This window comes from Lytechinus pictus, chromosome 2 (genome assembly GCF_037042905.1).
Source record: "Lytechinus pictus isolate F3 Inbred chromosome 2, Lp3.0, whole genome shotgun sequence".
NCBI lineage: Eukaryota > Metazoa > Echinodermata > Echinoidea > Temnopleuroida > Toxopneustidae > Lytechinus > Lytechinus pictus.
The window spans coordinates 24501115-24521640 of NC_087246.1; the positions used below are offsets into that span (position 1 = coordinate 24501115).

A 20526-nucleotide genomic window follows, 5' to 3' on the forward strand; every position below is an offset into this window, starting at 1 on the left:
TTTATTTTTATTCTTAATATACCCTCACAAATTATGGACCGTAAACACGTAGTTCTCCTATCTACCTTTTTTCACTGTATTAGTGTTTTTGACAACCTTATTACGTTACGTACGTAAAGTGCCATATCTTGAAAAAGAGATCCGTTTAACGTGTTTTTTTAATGGTAACTCATGGTAGGCCTATCCACTCGTCAATGGAAGTGCCCCCCCCCCCCCGACCTCCACAGACGTACGTACAGAAAAGAACTTGAACAATTTTCTTTTCTCATTTGAAAAGCAACACTACGGTATACCAGGTATACGGTACGACGCGACGCGACGGTACGACTCCGACGACGAGCAGTTGAACTTAAAATCATGATTACATTTCGTTCAGTAATCACTATCCTTGTGTTAGTCTCAACTCATACTCATACCGCTTCGGCAGTATTTGAGGGGCCTCCAGTGATTTTGAGTAAGCTTGAACATTAATTTCTTGCATAAATTACTAATTACCGTATCGGCGCGGCACTTGCCTGTTTCACCGTCCGGACGGACCGTACCGTATACCGGTGCGGTACATCTCGTGACTCGGACTTGGACACCTGCCAGGCTCCAGCCTGGGCTGGGGGCCGTTTCATAAAGCTGTTCGTATAAAGTTAAGGCGACTTTAAGAACGACTGGTGATCGCCAATGGTGTGTATCATTTACAACAAGAAAGGATCACCAGTCGCCCTTATTAACTTACGAACAGCTTTAGTTTATGAAACGCCCGCCAGCACTCGTCCATGTTTGACTAGTCACTAGTATTAGTAATATTAATTAAATTAAATTATATTACATGATCATGATGATGTAATAATAATTCAACTAATAATATTACTAGTCAAACATAATACGGCCTGCCGCTTATCGTCATCCAAGTCAATGGAGTGGGGACAAACTGTTGTTGTTTGTTGGAAATTAATGGCATGAATGGCGACCAGTGTCACCAGTATACTATACTCAACCTATACTCAACTTACCCGCCTTCTCCTATATATTTGTAGTGCATGGTATGTTGTAGACCTATATCCAAAATTTGAAAAATCTCTCAATGTTGCCACTTACCAGACAACCTATAGTGGTTCAATTTGTTCAGAAACTTCACAGGCATTTTACATGTAGCAGTTACGATTGTCATTATTTTTTTTCCCCTCTACAGTCCCAGGAGATGGCGGTTGTCAACTGGAGGCAACCTTGAACAGGTCAACAACTCTTCATCCATATATCTGCCAAAAAAAGAGTGGCCTTTTCACTCTATGGCTCAATCTAGATGAGTTTGTACCCTACTACTTTGACTGTTTCATTGATAATATGAAGTAAGAGTTTGATTTCTTTTTTATAACTACATGTATTATATGATGTCACAGTGCTCTGCTTTCTAATTATTGAACTAGAATCAAAATTGAATTATTTTCAAATTTTTAATAAACTTATAAGTTTTAAAACCCCCAAACCTGGTTGGTACTGTAGCCTGGTGGATATAATGCTTCAATAAAGTTTGACTGCTATCTTGTATGAACAATTTTCTAAGATTTTTTAAAAACACTTTTGAGGCAGACCATATGAGGGTAGTCTACAGTATAACACATGTTCATATAATCTACGAGCATTGTGCAATTTTCAGTGCAATGCCCGTAGAGTATTGACCATACAAGTCATGCTAGGCTGTGCAGAGATTGTATGAAAAGAGTGCAATACCATTGCAGTTGCCTTACAGTCCTCTCACCCTCTACCCAACATTTGTACAGAAATTGTATTTTCTATTGGATTGTGCATTGCCATCTATGACAGCTCTATGAACTATTGCAGAGTTTGTTTTCAGTAGTTATTACTGAAAATGAGAATACTGGTGGTTTCATGCAAAATGCTAATTTCTTAAAAGCTTCAGTTTTATGTGTTGTCGTATGGTATTTCTGTGAAAATACTGATTTTTTCACGAAAATACAGATTTTAAGCCTTTGAAATACTGAAATTTTCTTGATGAGGTTGTGAAATTCTCTTAGCATTGTATAGAAAGAGAATTGCTATCTCATTTGAGGGGGAATGTTGAATTGTATGTGATTACGCAACATGTTATTGTTGCTATGTTAGGTGGAAGGGAGATTTCGGGTTAGCTTTCATTCGCGGTCATCACACCATACAGGGCAGTAGCATATTTTTTTCCCCCAAGAATTCTTAAATCACAGAGATTTATAAAACCATATTTTAGCAGGTTAAACAATTATTTATTTCCGTTCAAATTACGGAAGTGGTTAATAAAAACATAGGTTGACTTTGGAGCTAATTTCTTTGTCTGCTCGATCGCCTTAATGGGGTCGGATAGGAATTTCAGAGAATTTTCCTTATTAGGTTTAGCTCTGTTTTCGCCTATCTCAGGGTCCATGATTTTGCTTGTTTATGCAAGCAAAATCTTAGTATAGTTATCAAGTTGAATGATAACTCAATTTCTAAAATTTGATAATTCAATATTCTGATTATTGTCATGATTGTTTCTTAATTCTAAATACGAAGGAATTTCACACGTAATCGGCCAGTGTAATTGACATACGACCAAGATCTCAAATATTGATGTTTCATGATTATGCAAGCATTATACATTTTATACATGAGAGCAACTTCAGAATATGTAATTTGACGATTACCAGTATAGTCTTCGTAATTCAAATCAGCATTCAAGCTGTGTTAGACGCTAGTTGTTGCATTATTTTTTGAGGTGTAATTATTTTGAGAAATGATCGTGTTATTTGTTTTGAGGTGTCGGTGACCGCACTCTCCCAAGAGTAAAACAATTATTAAACAAATTGATAACAAATATAACAATCAATTTTGTTTGCTTAAAAGAGCTGTTTGTGTGAAGAAATGAGACTGAAATGAGATTGGCATCTCTGCTAAATTGGCTTCGAAGTTCAGGTTTCTTTAAAAAAATCTGATTGAATCGTGAACATTTGATCAATTTATCAAACAAAATCATACAATCGGACGTTGTCTCTTTGTGGACATTGTATGCATGATATGGAATATGGTTGATATATAATGAGTTTACGGTCTCCATACTGTACATGTATATGCTCTACTTGTTCTCACAGTATTTAAAATTCTTCATATTAAGTACCCAGTATTCACCTTGAAGACCTTGTTCTACTTTATTTAATACATTTTTCAGACTAATCTATGATCCAAAGACAAGAACGAGTCAAGATACAGAGGGTGTCCATGTCTACATACCGGGTTTTGGAAATACAAGCACTGTGGAGTGGCTAGACCCAAGCAAGGTTTCTTACGGTAAATTATCATTATATCATTGATTTCATTTGAATTGAGAAGCTTCATAAAGGTGGTATGATACAGTTGTAATCAAAGAAAATGATTGACTGTTGTGTCTAGATCCGAGATACACCCAGAAGACCGTCAAATTTGGAGGTGGGAAAATAATGGTGTGGGCTACGTCAGATATGGTGATGCAAGAAAGATCTGCACAGTAGATGGGAACATTGACAGGAGTAAGTATCAACAGATTCTGACCTCCAGCTACATTCCCACCTAAAAGAAAGGACAGATTTTCCCGTAGGACGGAGCTCCTTGTCACCCTTTAGCTTCCACCAAGAAATTTGTTAAGCTCAAGAAGATCAAATGTCTTGAAAATAGGCCACCACAGTCTCCAGACATGATTGTTATTGAGCATGTATGGAGCAGAATGAAGGAGGACACATGGAAAACAAAGCCAAAGAATGTGGGGGAGTTGTGGAAGGCTTGTATGGCTAACTTTTATGCCATTCCTGGGGGGCGTTTCATGAAAGGACTTGTTGGACGTTTTATCCGACAAGTCCCATTTTATCCGACAGTTACCATAGGAACAGTGCCTCTCTGCCAATCAAAGTCACAGAAAGATGTCAGATCTGACAACTTGTCGGATGAAAATATTGATGAAACGCTCCCCTGATGCCTGTACATCAACCAACTGTACGACTCCCTCCCAAGACATATGGCAACTGTTATCAAGGCCAAAGGAAGTCAAATCAGATACTAAAGTTTTAATTCCTGGTGTTGCAGTCAGTTTGTTGTTGATATGATGTCAGAAATGAAGTTTGTTGATTCCGTCTGAATGATTTGTAAATTGCGACATGACTTTTGTCCAGCTAAAAATAGGCATATTTTACCTTATTATGTCACTGTTCTAATAAGGTTTGATTAAATGTTATATCACTGCTGCCAAATAATATTTGAATCATTAGAATTAATTTGAAACGTTTTTAATCAAAGATCAGAGGATTTTCGGTAAAGTTAGAAAGTGTTTACTTCATCAGAATCACCTCCGACAAGACTTGTGTCCATGACTGTATGTCAAAGGTGCTCTATGTTAAGCTAATGGCGCACCTCATTTATAATCACTAACAATTAAAATGAAATAATTGAATATTTTTCAGAATACTGACCCAGGTTGTGTACATGCATAATGATTTTATAAACCAGATGTTTGTGTGTTTTTAAGTAAGGTTCACCTTCACCTTCCCACAAACATCTTCCAGTTGATTGATTGATTGATTGCATTTATTCTTTTTCATTCCAAAATTTAACAAAAGTTACAATGTATAGCAAAACACAAAAATATAATATACAGAAATGAAAAAAGGGAACCCACTGGAAAGCAAAGCTTGTTATTATGGGTTCCCTGCAATAAATAGTTAATTAAAGTATATCTTTGATCAATGAAATTTAAATAAGGTTTATACAATGAAAAAGAATACTACTGGGGTCAAGCTTTTTATGCCTACTATGTTACAATTAACAAAAAAAATATTATATCATACCCCTGCTGTATAAAAAACCATGAGTTCTGGAGTGTGTGAACAGACAATCACTTGGACAAGACAGGACGAATAATAAAAACAAAACAAAAAACGAAAACAAAAAAGGCACACAAACCACAACAGAACAGGACAAGACAGCGAAAGAAAAAAAAAGGAAAAGAAACAAAACAAAACACACTACAAAACATAGACAAACAGGAAAATATGAAAAGCAGTTATTTGCATTTTGTATGTACTCTGTATGTATTTTTATAAAAAATAGTAAAAATATACGTCATCTATCTAGTAAACAATTTGCCTGTAAAACCTCTTTCTCATAAATTTACTCTTTTATTTTCTTTTGATATAGGTTCGTACTACACTCATCTTGTGGATTCACTGGTTGCTCAGGGTTACAAAAGAAATGTCAATATACGAGGAGCCCCTTATGATTTCAGGAAAGCCCCCAGTGAGTATACATCTTAAGCCCCCGTTCCACAATGCAGACGTTGCTACGATTCAATAAACATTCAGAACGGGTAGGATCGGGGAAAAATGCAGTAATAAAAATTGTCCAAATGAAGGGGGATTTAATTATGTCCAAGAAATACCTGATTACACTTATCCCACGACTGCACGCCGTGTCGTTGACGCTTTTCCCGCTTCCCCCATGATTCAAAATGGGCGTTTTCTAATCGGGGAGATCGGCATGAAAATTTAAACATTTTCAAATTTTTTGCCGACCTCTCTGATCTAAATATTAGGCCCGCTGTTACTCCGTCGTCACAACGTTGTTATGCTGCTCCGATTTCAACCGATTCCTGTTCCGCTCTCCAACGATCTAATGATCGGGGTTTGAGATCATGATAGCGGAATGGCCTTTTTATGGACATTCCCCAGTTATGTTTGTGCACATCCCTATCTGCGCATATTTTATTTGACGTAACAATAAGTGAACAGGTGAGGTATCAGCTAATTTTTCAGTCATCGGCACTCTAACAGGCAATGTGTTATTTTACAAAGCTATTAGCTGAAAATAATCTATGAACCAAATTTTTTTTGACGCCTCTACCTCTTCAAATAAATTACTATGTAGTTATGCGAATTGTGACGAATATGACCTTGAGTTTGACTCAAAGGGAAAGTGGTGTAGAATTTTCCTTTATGTAGATACAAGCCTTTTGTCTTTTTAAATGCACATTTGCTCCAACAAAAGTTCTGATAGTTATAAAACAAGAACATGAACCCAAAATTTGTACTGTTGTCACCTCTTTAGTATACATTTCTCGACAACCATGCAAAATTTGGTGAAAGTGACTTGGTTTTTAATAAAGTGCAGCATTTATTGTATTTGTTATATAAATTTTGAATTTTGTAGATATGTTTTTATCGTCTTTCACACCTTATTTTCAAAATTGAAGGTGCTGCTTCTCTTTAAAGAGCAGACAAATAGCAATATTAGTTGTTCTCTATCCAAAGTACCATTATTAAAGTTTGAACTATGATGTAAATTTTGGTGAAATTTAGATGGATTTTGACTGAGTATTAGAGGTATAAACTCAACATTGTGATCTCTTGGGGTGTAAAAATGCAAAATGATTTTATTGCCCATTTCTCGAGACCTTTCAAATGGGTGAAATTCTACGCTCCAGAGCAAAAAATCAAGCCCATGAACCCATGTTAATTTTTGCATATTGGGAATGTTTAGGTCCTAAAGTAACTCTGTGCAAAATTTGATGAAATGACATTGATTTTATTTTAACTGTGGAACGTCCTTAAAGGGATGGTCTGGGCTGAAAGTATGTATAGCTTAATAAATAGATTAGAATTCACTGAGCAAAACGCCGAAAATTTCATCAAAATTGGATAACAAATAACAAAGTTATTGAATTTTAAAGTTTAGCAATATTTTGTGAAAACAGTTGTCATGAATATTCATTAGATGGGCTGATGATGTCACATCTCCACTTGTTCTTTTGTATTTTATTATATGAAATTAGGTTTATTCAAATTTGTTCCTCCAAGAACTAAAAAAATTGGATTGACAACTGAATAGTGCATTAGATATTTATTGCTGCAACTTATTTCATTATAAGGGAGACATATTATTCACACAAGTATGAAATAATGAAAAAAATATGATTTTATATAATAACATAAGAAAACGGAAAGTGGAGATGTGACATCATCAGCCCACCTAATGAATATTCATGACGACTGTTTTTACAAAATACTGCTAAACCTTTAACTTCAATAACTTTATTATTTGTTATCCGATTTTGATGAAAGTTTCGGCATTTTGCTCAGTGAATTCTACTCTATGTATTTAGATATAAATATTTTCAGCCCGGACCATCCCTTTAATGGCTGTGTTTATCAACTAATGTTTATCAACTTATGTCTGAGTTAGAATTAGGGTATTTTTGCAGTGAATAAACACAAACCTCTATTTATTATGGGGTTCGGAAAGCCTCTATGAATCATGAAAGTTTGAGTGAGAAACACTTTTCTACAGGAGAGATAAACACAAACCTGGTTTGAAATATGTTTGAACAACAATTATCGTCACCCATTTCTGGTTCAAGAAAATGTGTGGGCCATGGTATACTGCCAGTCTAAAAAACAAAGAGCGTGGGCATTCCATGATCCCCCCTCCTCGGGTCAAATGATGCAATGCAGCTTTATGACTATGTGATAAGTTGATAAATGCAGCCCTTTTTTAAAGTGTTGGGAAAGGCATGCAAATAATTTCTTTGGAGCCAGAATGATTTCAAACCGAAACAAATTAATACGTTAAAGGTATTGTTTAACTTTGTGAGCAGCCGATTAAAAAAATTATCAAACCAAGATGAAACATGTGTACAAGTGCATGTATTAGAACTAATAAACCCTGAAAACAACCATTATTGAGAATGAAAAGCTAAAACTACAAGGCAAACCCCGATTTTTTAAATAGGTGTCTTATAGACACCTAAATAGTACACATAAGTGTATGGGATGAAATTAAGATGATGTTTTCGGTCACTATATATTTCAATTTTTGAAGCACTAAATAATGATTTTTGAACGCAATTTTTTCTGGGCTTCATTTTTGTAACTTATCACAGACACAGGTGACAAGTGTGACCTTCTAGCTCAGATTTTTTTAAAGTCAAACCAATGTTAACCAATCACTTTAAGTGAAACTGATTTTTTTATTGATAATCTTTAAACAAGTGAAATAAATCATTTAGGTAAAGATTCAGTGTAACTAATGTTTGAAATTAGTTATTGCAAATCTTTTCAAATGGGAGCAGTGATATTTAATATGCAAGTGGGTAACAAATGTCAAAGTTAACTTGATAAGGATTTGCTTGTCATGGCAATCATGATATTTATATAAAGAGTTGATTTTGGAGGTATAGTCTATAATCTAATCCATTCATTGATCTGTTAGTAAATTATGAAGGCACCCTGCTAAAAATTGAAGTATTTATTAAAAAGACACTATGTCACACAAACTTTGAAGAGTCCCATCTGAAGACCTTGAATTACCTCACATCAACCCAGCATTGTTATCTAGGATAAAACATTTTGATATATATAGCTTGATGATATATACACAACAAAAAAAGTAAGTCCCCCCTTAAACAAACATCAATAATTTCCAAACCAATGCGAGTTTTTAATATATTTTTACATGAGCATGTAGGTAATTTTATAAGCTACCCTCTGAGTAAACGTTATGGACGTATTTCACTTCATGCTTCAGTGAGCACCGTCAGAAGGCAAAAATGTCACTTTTCAAAAGTCACAAGCCAAATATCATGACTTTGATTCCATTTTATTGGAACTAATTTTACATTCTCATCATAAAAAATAGTCGGAAGGCTTGTAAAAGGTACTATCTAAAAGACGATACAACTTGTTTGGCTAAATTTCACGGTTGAATAAACACAAGTCCAAATTTGCTCTAATTTGATTTTTTACACATTTATATCAATAAAAATGATAGAATATGATGACAGTTATTTTTGGAAGAATTTCTTCAACAATATTCATCGTTTCACGGTTCAATGGACATTTATTGAAAACAAAAAAATTACCATTTTCAAATATCATAGGCAAGTATTGGTTCATTTTGGGAACTGAAAATGATCTTTTCTCAACTTTTTCGTTATGTTCATGACCAATTAACATGCTTCAGTGATTCAAACGCGTTTAATTAAATATCCACGCTTGAATGAACATGTGGAATGCGATTAGCTCTTTTTTACGTTATTGGAAAAAATGCAATTTGTTACTATGGATATCTGTCACAAACCTCCTTGCATAGTTCATTTGATTTGATTTTTATGAAAATCCCGATGTTTAATGCATCAGTGAGCACACAATATTCGAAAATTATGCAAATGAGAAGAAAGTTCAAGGCCTTGGCCCCACTCTGTGTCGTATCGAATGGTTATTTTGGTGTGCGCGCCTTTTGGATAGTGTTACTCTGAAGCCATGTACGAAGTTTCATGAAATAACTATTGGCAGAAGTAACAAAAACCGTCCATGAAACAAACCCTCATTTCATATTTGTTAAAATTTTGACTTCGTCTCTCATAGACTTGTGTACATTATGGGTGCACCTGTATAAGAATAAGTAACCCCTTATTCAATATAGTGGAACTTTTTTTCATGGCTGTCTTTAGCAATGTCATTTGGCAGTAATGTTTATCAACCTATGGGCAGAATTCTGTGCAAAAATGAAATCGATTTGTTTATTTATGGATGAGTGAGCACGCATCAAAGTGGGAAAATTGGTATTTTCAATGTCACAGACTCATTTTAAAGGGTAATAAAGTGAATATTGGGGGCAAATTTGGTTTCAAATTGCTATTGTTTTTATCATCCATCATTTCTATCACCACACACTTTCCGAACTTTAAACATTTTCATGGTTGAGCGAGCACATTCAAAAACTTAGGAATGAATACTCCTTATACTGCATAAATGTTTTCTTTTCCTAACAATTCCTCATGATCAGTTTAATCTATGGACAAATCAGTGGTGGGTCCAGAATTTTGAAATGGGGGAGGGGCCTATAATCGGGGAAGCCACCAACATTTTCAAATTTTAACATGATCTAACAAGTTGTAGAGGATACTACCATAAACCCCTATGATGATACGTCACGATACAGGGGCCGGGGAAGGGTTTTCAAAGTGGGAGGGGGGGGGCTGGCCATGCAAAAAATCACAATTGTATGGTCATTTTTACATTTTTGTACATGCTTTTGGAAAAAAGTGGGGGGGGGGGCTGAAGCTCCCCGCCCAGCCCACCCAACCCCCCCCCCCCCCCCGCTACCACGGCCCCTGTAATCATTGTGTTCACTCAACCATGAACATTATGATATCAAAATTGTGTGTGGAGTGGCTAAATGATGGATAGTAAAACAGCATAACACCATAAAATTCACCTATAGACAACATTTGCCCAACTTTGTATTTGCACAATCTGAAAAACGACTCTTGTGACTTTCAAAAATGGTCATTTTTAATTCAATCTTTAATTACTCATGCATGACTCAACCGATCAATCTTATTTTTCCCCAGGAGTTGTTTAATGAGTGTAGAAAACCACCTACAAAATATCATATCTCAAAATAATTCCGTTCAAAAGTTACAGCAATTTGATTTAGGGGGGACTTACTTTTTTTGTTGTGTATATATACCAAAATGTTGAATAATTTCTTATTAATATTTATCATGTTTGGACAATATTTACCAAGAAATAAAAAGATTTTGGTTTGCTTCCAGAGATAAAATGACCATCATGTTTTGTCAAAAAATCAAATTTACAATAAATGTATGATTTTTTGATGAAAGGGTATATGTAAACTGTATATCAGAGCCATCCTAATGTACAGTTGTGCTTAATAGTTAGTGAAACCCATCTATCACAAAATGCACTCCTTCATGCCGAGTATTAAATGCAGACAACAACACAACAATGTCAGGCGAGCCCAGAGAAACAAACTTTATTGATTATAATATTTTATCACCCGACTTCACAATGAAATATCTCAAGAATGGCAGAACATAAACACTCTGAATCTGTTCATTTTCTGGTGGGTTCACTAACATTTTAGCACCACTGTACATATACATGTAGGCCTCTGCTAGGATATTAACTGTGTTCTGAGTTCAGTGCCACTTTAAGTATAGAGTGATTTATGTTTTGTATTTGTTTACATATCTGGTATTATGCAGATGAAGGCGGTTCATATTTCTGGAGGTTACAGCAGCTTATAGAAGAAACCTACAAGGAGAATGGTCATGAGCCAGTGGTGCTAATATCTCACAGCCTAGGATGTCTCTATACTCTCTACTTCCTCAATCAGCAACCAAACTCCTGGAAGAGCCGTTATATCAGGGCGTGGGTTCCAATCTCGGGTCCGTACGCCGGCACAACCAAAGTCATGCGGGTTATATCATCAGGTGAGGGATTGTTGCTCTTTGTTACAGCTGTCCTTTGGTCATGACAATGCCCCTGTTCAAAATAAAGGGAGATTAAAGTCAGGATTAGCCCCTTTAGCTCAGGCAGGCAGTCATTCCCTGTTCAAATACACCAATACTGCAATGTGACAGTTATATTAGTGATGCACGTTTTATTTGTGTTTCTGTCCAGGTGATAATTTGAATGAGTATGTGGTATCAGCACTGACTGCCCGTAATGCTCAGCGTTCCTATCCCAGTTCCGTATTCCTACTGCCAAACAAAGACTACTGGAACCCTGAAGAAATGATCATTACTACACCTAAAGCCAACTACACAACAAGAAATTACACACAGCTATTCAAAGATTTGAATTATACTGTCGGGTTGGATCTTCTACAAGACACACAAGGGCTAGTGAAGGATATAAAAGCACCAGGTAAGAAAAAATGTGTTTAATTAATCCACTGTGTGATTTAGTGTTTGGTATTGGTGTTGAGAGTATGAACCTGTGCTTGTCTCAATGATAAGACACCTGTAATTCCTTTTTGTCTTAATGCTCATGATTACATATCCATGGAATATCAAAATGTATTGAAAATGAAAAAAAATACTCCCTGTGCTGTACGTTGTTAGATTTAGAGAGATATCACAAAAAGGAAAGAGCCAATCTTTAGAATACCACTTTGTGACAATCATAGTTGTGTCACATCTCGGGAATAAATGACATAATTATGACAAAAGTTACAACAGTTTTCTAGAATACCACCCCAGGATTGTCAAGCCTAGAAGGAAATTTATGTGGCGCATGGTTCTTCCTAATTTCTTTCTCTGGATCAATGTTGTACTTCTTTGCAAACTCTATCATCATACTCTATCGTCATTGGATTGTAGTTTGGATTATATCTTTGAGTGCGTCCAGGATATTTACATCATCTCTGGTGAAGCTCAAGAAGGATTTTTATTTTGACAAGACAGACATTCTTCATGAACATGATTTTTTTTCCCCCTCGTGTTAGGGGTTCTTTATTCATTCAATCGCCAACATGTATTATCATCCAGGGTCTTTGAGACAACATCCGAGATGTCGTCTAAAAGAATTTCATATTTAAACACATGCCATATAGAATAACTGTTGTATGGTTTACCTTGAATGAAGATGAACATGATAGCTACAAAGAAACATAGGGAAATAATTTTTTTAAGAAGCATGGGCCTGAACCTTCACATTTGAAATGGATGAGACTGCTTTCTTTAGCGAAGCAGTGATGCCATTATACAATGACCCTACTGCTTTTATATGGATTCAGCTCTGGCTGTCCAACATGTTTTTGAGAGAATCTGTAGTTGTAATGCTTTGATGATCCATTCTGAACTGAACCTCGATATACAGTAGCATGCCTCCTAGTGTTGCTTGTAAAGAAGACATACAGTTCCGCTATGACAGAGAACTTTTTCTGTGATGAGAGGACCGCATGTGCTCCACCACAGTATTACATCTGTGTTATTGGCAATGAATGCACAGGATTTCCTGTCAAGTTCCTCTGCCAATGCCGCCTGGGTACCGTATCTTGATCTAGACACATTGTATGCATAATCCTATGACTGGAAAACCCATTCATTTGGATCAAGATCACATTCTTCCAGCAACTGATGTCTCTGGCTTGCCCATGACCTGTTTTGTCTCTCGTTTCTTTCACCTGAAGAATACGTTCCTGTGTTTTCTCATCGCTGTCTATAATTCGTACTAACTAACAATGCCCAGTCTTTCCTTGTATGACCTATTTGGAGTTGTGTCTGTCATACCCGAGTACATAACCGCATCTTTCACTGCCGTCTATGTTTTTAAATGCTTGTTGTTGGCTAGGTGGAAACATAGGGCTATTGTATGCTGTATGTTATGGTCTAAGATGCTTCTCCTCCAGCCACTCCTCATCACTAACCGACCTAGCAACTGAGCTATCTGGTGACCATTTGATTCTCCCTCACCTAAAGTCAAGCCACAACCTCTGAAAGGAAGTCCTTGCTGGGTAAGCGTAGTTCAGCAATATCCTACAGGATACACACAGACTTCTTGTTGTTCAGTGATTCTTGTTTCTCTATGACCAAATTAGGACACTCTTATTCCAAGAAGTTCTTCAAATGTGCTGTCTGTTTTTAAACTGAAGGAAATTTTCAAGCGCTGACATATGAACTCTTCTGCTGACATATTCTTCATGACCATTTCACGTTATTTGTCCAAGAAGTTCTCCAAATGCGCTATTTGCTTCTTAAAATGAAAACAATTTCAGGTCCTGACTTGTGAGCTCAGCTGCTGAAATGTTCTTTAAACTAAACTACCCATTCTCTTGTGCCACTGTCTGATTACGTTTGATCCATGCTGGATAAGCTCATTTAGCCTTTGAAGTTTGCAGTAGATGATGATGTCTTATAAGTTATAATTGTTGTTTGCTGTCATCTTCAGATGTACCTGTATACGCTGCATATGGTGTGGATGTAGCTACTGAGGATAACTACACATACCCAGGAACAACATTCCCTGATGCACAACCAACGATATCACTGGGCCTGGGTGATGGAACCGTCAATTTGCGCAGTCTGAGAGCATTTAAAAAGTAAGTACAGTGAATGATTCAATGCAAACGGATCGTAGCTTGTAGCTTTGCTTGATGTCAGTGCCTGTGGGATTAAATATTGAGGATTTCGCACTCTCAAGGCCAACTTGTCGATTCAACTCAATTAGGGTCTATATTTCTAGACTAGTAATAATATATAACAATTTTTTTGTAAGGGATGGTGCCAGGGTTTTCTAATAGGGGTGACTTGAAGGAGACTCCAAGTTTGTTTTTCTCAAGTTTTGAAAAGGGGGTACATATGATTTACATACAAGACCCTGCGCACTCTTCAAATGTGTTCTCCCTGCTTTTTATTTCCTTTAATACCTGAAAAAAACAAGCAGGCATTACATTTGTCTTCTGTCATCTTCTCTCTTCTTTGTCCTTGCTCTGCTTTTTTCCTTTCCTGAAATATCAAGTGCCAAGCAGTAAGTTTTTTATATGCAGAATAGCTACTCTTCAGCATTTGAAGCAGCAAATTTGAAATCCAGTTTAAACACTGTCTAAGAAATACTGACCTTCAGATTGTTCAAGATTGCTAGAACCTTTTCTAATTAAGTAAATATGCTTTTTCTTTTACCATTTTCACCATAAAAGATGGCGTAATGAGCAATATCCAACAGTGATGTGGTACGAAGTCAGAGGGCCAACTGGAGAACACAGTGCCATCCTAGCAGAGAAATCAGTTTTCAGATTCATCATCAATGAAGTCTTGTTTCCTTTTGTCAAGACAAATTCTACAATTTCTGGGAAAAGAGAGAAAGACGGTCATAAAAAGAGTCCAAAGCTGACATGACAGAGCATGTGAGTAGACACTGCAGCTGCTTTTCAAATGTCTTCTTCCGATTAATAGCTAGGTAAACATTACTTATGGTATTAGGATACGTATGTGTTATGATAATGAGAAATATTAATGAATATGTATTATGAAATATTATTACCTGTACAAGTCATACTGTATTAGCAGATAAATAAATGTCATATTTCGCTCGCCACTTTCAATCCGAGACCAACGGGGTAATCATTTGCCGTGTTGCCCTCCCCGGGCTTTGCACATAGGAATCCTGTCCAAAAATAGAGGGCAATATTAGCTGTATTTCTGCTAGTGCGCTTGCGCAGGAGGAGCCGATTTTGATCGCTAATTTCAGTATATGAGAAATCTGGCTGGAACCAGTTTGTGAACCAACGCATTGTAGATAATGCGCGGCCACTGCATACACAAATCCAAGAGCAAGATTTCTATGTGTTAAGTGTATGTGCTTGCCGTGCATGATGCGCGACTGCAAGGTAACAATTTACGTCACAATTGCTTAGCATTGTGGAGCGTTGTGGCCCAGTGGATTAGTCTTCGGACTTTGAAACAGAGGGTCGTGGGTTAGAATCCCAGCCATGGCGTAATTTCCTTTGGCAAGAAATTTATCCACATTGTGCTGCACTCGACCCAGGTGAGGTAAATGGGTACCTGGCAGGAATTTATTCCTTGAAATGCCAACGTGCTGTAAAAGGCTGCGAGGCTAAAGCCAGGGGTTATAATATCCAATTAAGCGCCTAGGGACGCATTTGGCAGTGATATGCGCTACATAAGCATGTTGGTATTAGCAAGGATTACTTCGCTAAGTTTTTGAATAACCTGAAATCAGAAGTAGTGATAAGGAAACAGGCATATAAATTGTTCCAAATGATAGCTTGAATTACTCATTCTACAGTCTTAGGTAATAATGATGATATTGACTGGCTCTTCTTTCGGGAAACATCAAATATATTGCCCTTAAAACTAAAGAACCATATTGCCCGTGTGTAAAGACTGGGGCCAATATGATTCTGTTGCGGGCGACATATTTGATGTTCCCTTCAAGGCCAGTCAATATTATATAAATAGAATATTACACCAGTTATACTCCAGTAAAAAAATATCATATCTCAGAAATCTGGTAATAATGGAAAAATAACATAACTAATTTACTTATCTAAATAAGTGATATGAAACAAAGTTTTAGTTCAAATGCTGTGTCGGGATTTGCCCATTGCATTAGAAAACGGGAATTTCAACGATCTGAAATTGAAGGCCAAAGAGTAATGCTGTGTGAGAGACTGTATAATCTATAATATATGCCTTTTTTGTTTCCTCACATTTGTTTATGATCCAAAATTAGGTCACATGTGGCCTTATGGACAGTTAGAATAGTTTTATGATAATTTTTTTTTCCAGTTCAGAAAATACTTAGCAGTAATTAAGATTATTAGCTAGATATCATTGAAATATACTTGTAGTTGAGTTGGTAAAAATAAAAAATGCATACTTAGATGAATATTAAAGTGCTGACCATTAAACTGAACTTTGCTTGAATCACAAATTGAAGTTTTGGATTTACCCTGTATCATATTGGACTTGTTCTGTCTTCTGTGTAATATATTTATTTCAGTTATCTTGTGTAGCAATTATCTTTCTGGGAATTTTATTTTCAATGTACTGTGAACCTGGAATATCCAGAGGTCAGAGGTGTAAAACATTTTGCACAGGATTACAGTTGCAGTACAACCACACAAACATGCATTTCCCCCACCTTAATTGTTCATGAAAATTTTAAAAATGTTACTGTGTTTACCTCTGCTTAACATGCAAATTTTATCTTGTGAAAATGTTTACTTTTATGTTATTTTATGTTCATGTTATATATTCTTTGACCCATATTTTGGAGATCTATATTTTTATCTTTGTTTTTAATGTTTTAATTTTGTTTATATTTATCAATACTAGGTACTTGTACAGTGTTCCTACATTTCTTATTACATTCTAATCCTTAGGGATTGAATGGGAATATGTAGGCCTACTTTCTTTTGCATCTGTTCCAAGAAATGCTCAAAGCCAAATTATGCCAAATAGTTAACAGTTATATAAAAACAGTTAAGTATTTGAAATGGACAAAGGTACAAATTGTTCAAAAAGAAACTCTTGAATGGGATCCCCAACGTAATCTCTGTAGCGAAAAGTTGCTGAGTTCTGTCAAGGTACTTTAGTCAGTGGATGTAAGATGTATGCGCACCATGAAATTGGTCTATGTGTAAAAGTTATTAACCACAAGGCATTAAAAACCTACCTCTTAATATTGTACATCCACGGACCCAATAGGCGTTATAATTGACATAAACCAAAAAACATGTAGATGGCGCATGTTTTGGTTTGGACACTGGTTGCACAAATTTGGGTGTGGTGAGGTGACTGTATTTTACCAATTCATGTGTGCTACATGTATAACAAAGCCGAAAATTTCTCAAAGCCATACGTAGGTTGTTTGGGTTCTATCATTATTAATTTTGAATCATTACCGGTACTCAGTTATTTATTTTCAGATTATGAGTTCATTACTTCATTGTCAGATAGAATGAAGAACTTTACCAATGTGCATCTTGTGTAAAAGATTGATGTGATCTTAACTCTGGTTTTAATGGGTCCCAGACAGTTTGCCATATATTTATTCAAGTTTAGTGTGTCTTCATCAAAGCATTTGCCAATCATGGGATGAAATGGTCCAAAGTGATATGATACCATCTCTGTACAGTGTTCATAAAAATTTTATACTTTGACAATCCTATTAGATATTTGTAATATCCTGAAGCTTTTTCCACACTTATATATTAGTACAATTTTTTGCACAAGTCTGAAGACAAAAGTCTCTGTTTGAGTGAGCACCACATGCTTTTTTAAAAAATTCTTTAAAAATGACTTGCTCAGAAATTGTAAAAAAAAATTATGTGGATGAAAGTGGCCTTAAATCGTGAAGAGCACATGCACTTCAGCTAAGAAGGTTAATTTAAAGATTTTTTTTCTATACTACCTTTTTTTATGCCCAACACATTCTCTCAAGCCCTTCTGAAATTATATTCTTGTGTACAGTTGGCTGTATTAATTTTCTTAATTGTTAGATTTGGGAAACAAATTGTAACTTGACAGTATTTAAAGTCAACTCTGAATGTATGAAGTTGTAATTTCCTCAGGATGCATTCTTAGTGAAAATCTGAGCCATTGTTTGTAATCAAGAACAACTATAACAATGATTCATCTTTCCACTGCATTTGTGTAATGTTTATCATGGGGTTGATTATATTCACAACATCGCTCTTGCAGTTTATAGTCTGAGTGTTATTTACATGTATGTTGCTTACAAAAGATGATACTCATGCTGCATTATTTGATTATGTACATATTGGAGGGGCCACAGAACTGTGGGTGACGGAGGGGGGGGGGGGGGTGGTGGCTTCAGGTTTCTTTTGATAGCCATGTCCAAAAACATGAAAATTACCATTAAATTGTGATTTGATTGGGGATCAGATGATCAGATCCCCCCCCCCTTTCTAAATCGTCATGTGACCCCTGTATTATGTTTAATTTGAATAGTATATTTTTAAGTTCTGCATGTTTGTATATTTTCTATTTTATTTATGTATTGCATTGTGTATCATATCTATCAACATAAAGTGAGTTTCTTCTTCATCATCATCACCACCACTACCATTACATTATCAACATCATCCAAAACGTCATCATTTATCATCATTATTATTGTTTTGAAAAGCAATATTTGAGTTTAAATCCCCATTTGATTTTTGTTTAATAATTTTGTGCCTGCAATTTCAAATAAGTTGATATTAGTTCTGGGAGACCTTTTTCAGGAAATCATAAATTTTCCTGATTATGGTCCATACTTACACTGTAAAAACGCTGTTTAAAATTTTAAGCGCGTTGTTTAAGCCTGTCACTTTAACAACTACTGTTTAAACTTTTTAAACAACTGTTTAAACTTTTTAAACAAATTGTTTTAAAAGTTTAAACAATTACAACAAAGTTTAAACAACTTGTTGTTAGAGTGACAGGCTTAAACAACATTTGTTTTTTTTTTACTGTGTACCCACCTCTTCTTTTTATCTATATTCACCAGTAAATATTGTGTTTATCATTAACATAAGTTTTCTTGTGTGTATTACAATTCTTCATGATCACCTTACCATGTTCCATTATTGTATGTGCCTCTTCCGATTTATCAAAATTCAAAACAAAATGGGATATGAATTTGTACTCTGAATACTGCCCATGGTATAAAGCTATCCAGGGGCCGTATTCTGAAAATTGTCTTAAGAGAAATATTCTTGTATCTTCAGAGTTACAATAAAATCCGTATTCTGAAAATCCTTGTATATATGATTATGCTGCAAAGTGTCATGGCATTCTATTTTCCACTGCCTTTTTGGGTTCAGAAAGTACATCGTTTCATTTACAGTTCTACATGTAAAGATATGTACAGTGTATTTTCAAAATTAATCTTTGAAATTTTTCTACATTTTGATTTGAGATAAAGTGGAAAGTGTCTTTCCGTTTTCCTGATTTTGTGTTTATGTGAAGAATACAATAAATGTTTTTGAATGTTTTGAAACAGATACATGTATAATGCCATACTAATGATGTAAAAGTAAGTCTCATCATCATCATTGTCCATACAATTCAGAATTGTCAATTTTTTCTATTTGGGTTGCATTAATGATGATAACAATATTGATATGCATTTGTTTTAGTGGCATTTGCACTAATATTTTCATATGGACATTATAATGATGATTGATGAGCATTATTAAATCGTCATCAAAATTGATATTGAAAACTGTCTATTTATGATAAATACTAATGTATTGTATTGTATATCTTGAGATTAACAGGTTTGAATAATTGGTTATCCAGGAAAAAATATTAATTGATATGTTATATATTAACTTGGAAGGAATTTATTAAAAATCAATGAATATATGCTAAAACAATTGATTGAAATATATATGTAATTGCAGATTTGATATGCATTCCAGTGAAGTATTTAATTCATGGGAATATTCTCGTTATGATGTGTTAAATGCAATAGTGATAAAATCTACCAATCTTGTAATGCAGTGTATTATCTTGTTTATTTTCGCTTTCATGTTTTCTTAAACTAGGAAATGTCCCCTCCTCCCTCTTACCTATCTGTGCCATATCATTTTACTTAATGGCGCAGTCATATTTCCCCTACTGTGGCCGTACGGCGAGTCGAAAAGGGCCGTTTTAACATTTATTTTTGTTCATACCAGCTACATATGGGTGGTTTGAATAAAACCAGATAGAGCGGCTGTTTTCTACTCGCCTTACGGCCACAGTAGGGGAAATGTGACTGCAGCATAAGCAATTATGCTTTTCGATAACCCTCTGTTCATAGTTTACAGTCTTTCACCCATCCCTTTTTTACAATCTGTGTATACTATCCATCCAAAGTAACCCCTCCCCATCCCCTATTTCTCCACCTCGGAAATATAGAGAGTAGAGGGGAAGAGAGACAGACAGAGAGGGGGAGGGAAAGAGGAGAGACACAGAGAGGGGGAGAGAGAGGATTAGAAAGAGATGTGTGAGAGTGGAAGAAGTAAATACATGTTTTCACAATCACGCTGGATTATACCAGTTACCATGGTTACATTTGACTTTGTAACGACTGGAATATGAAGTACTGAAATATGTCCCCAAGGATTTTCACTACATTATTAACCAAAACTATCGATCAAATTAAAGGAAAATTTTTACCCTGCAAATATTCTTAAAAGAAAATTCATTCCACAGTTATGTTT

At 35.5% G+C, this 20526-nt stretch overlaps 1 protein-coding gene across 1 annotated transcript; it reads left to right on the forward strand.

Annotated features, from left to right (window-relative positions):
• Positions 1-274: 274 nt before the first annotated feature.
• Positions 275-19817, forward strand: LOC129282518 (phospholipase A2 group XV-like). Its single transcript, XM_064113877.1, has 8 exons — positions 275-454; positions 1184-1340; positions 3188-3306; positions 5182-5280; positions 11048-11275; positions 11466-11711; positions 13737-13887; positions 14485-19817. The coding sequence occupies exons 1-8, from the start codon at positions 358-360 to the stop codon at positions 14681-14683; spliced, it is 1296 nt and encodes a 431-aa protein (XP_063969947.1). The 5' UTR covers positions 275-357; the 3' UTR covers positions 14684-19817.
• Positions 19818-20526: the final 709 nt, after the last annotated feature.

Bases quoted from the DNA above. Each gene is read 5' to 3' on its own strand.
- LOC129282518 (XM_064113877.1), top strand. From the start codon at position 358: ATGATTACATTTCGTTCAGTAATCACTATCCTTGTGTTAGTCTCAACT. The intron at 11,276-11,465 runs GTGAGGGATTGT...GTTTCTGTCCAG, and splicing joins CATGCGGGTTATATCATCAG to GTGATAATTTGAATGAGTAT. The intron at 13,888-14,484 runs GTAAGTACAGTG...TCACCATAAAAG, and splicing joins AGTCTGAGAGCATTTAAAAA to ATGGCGTAATGAGCAATATC.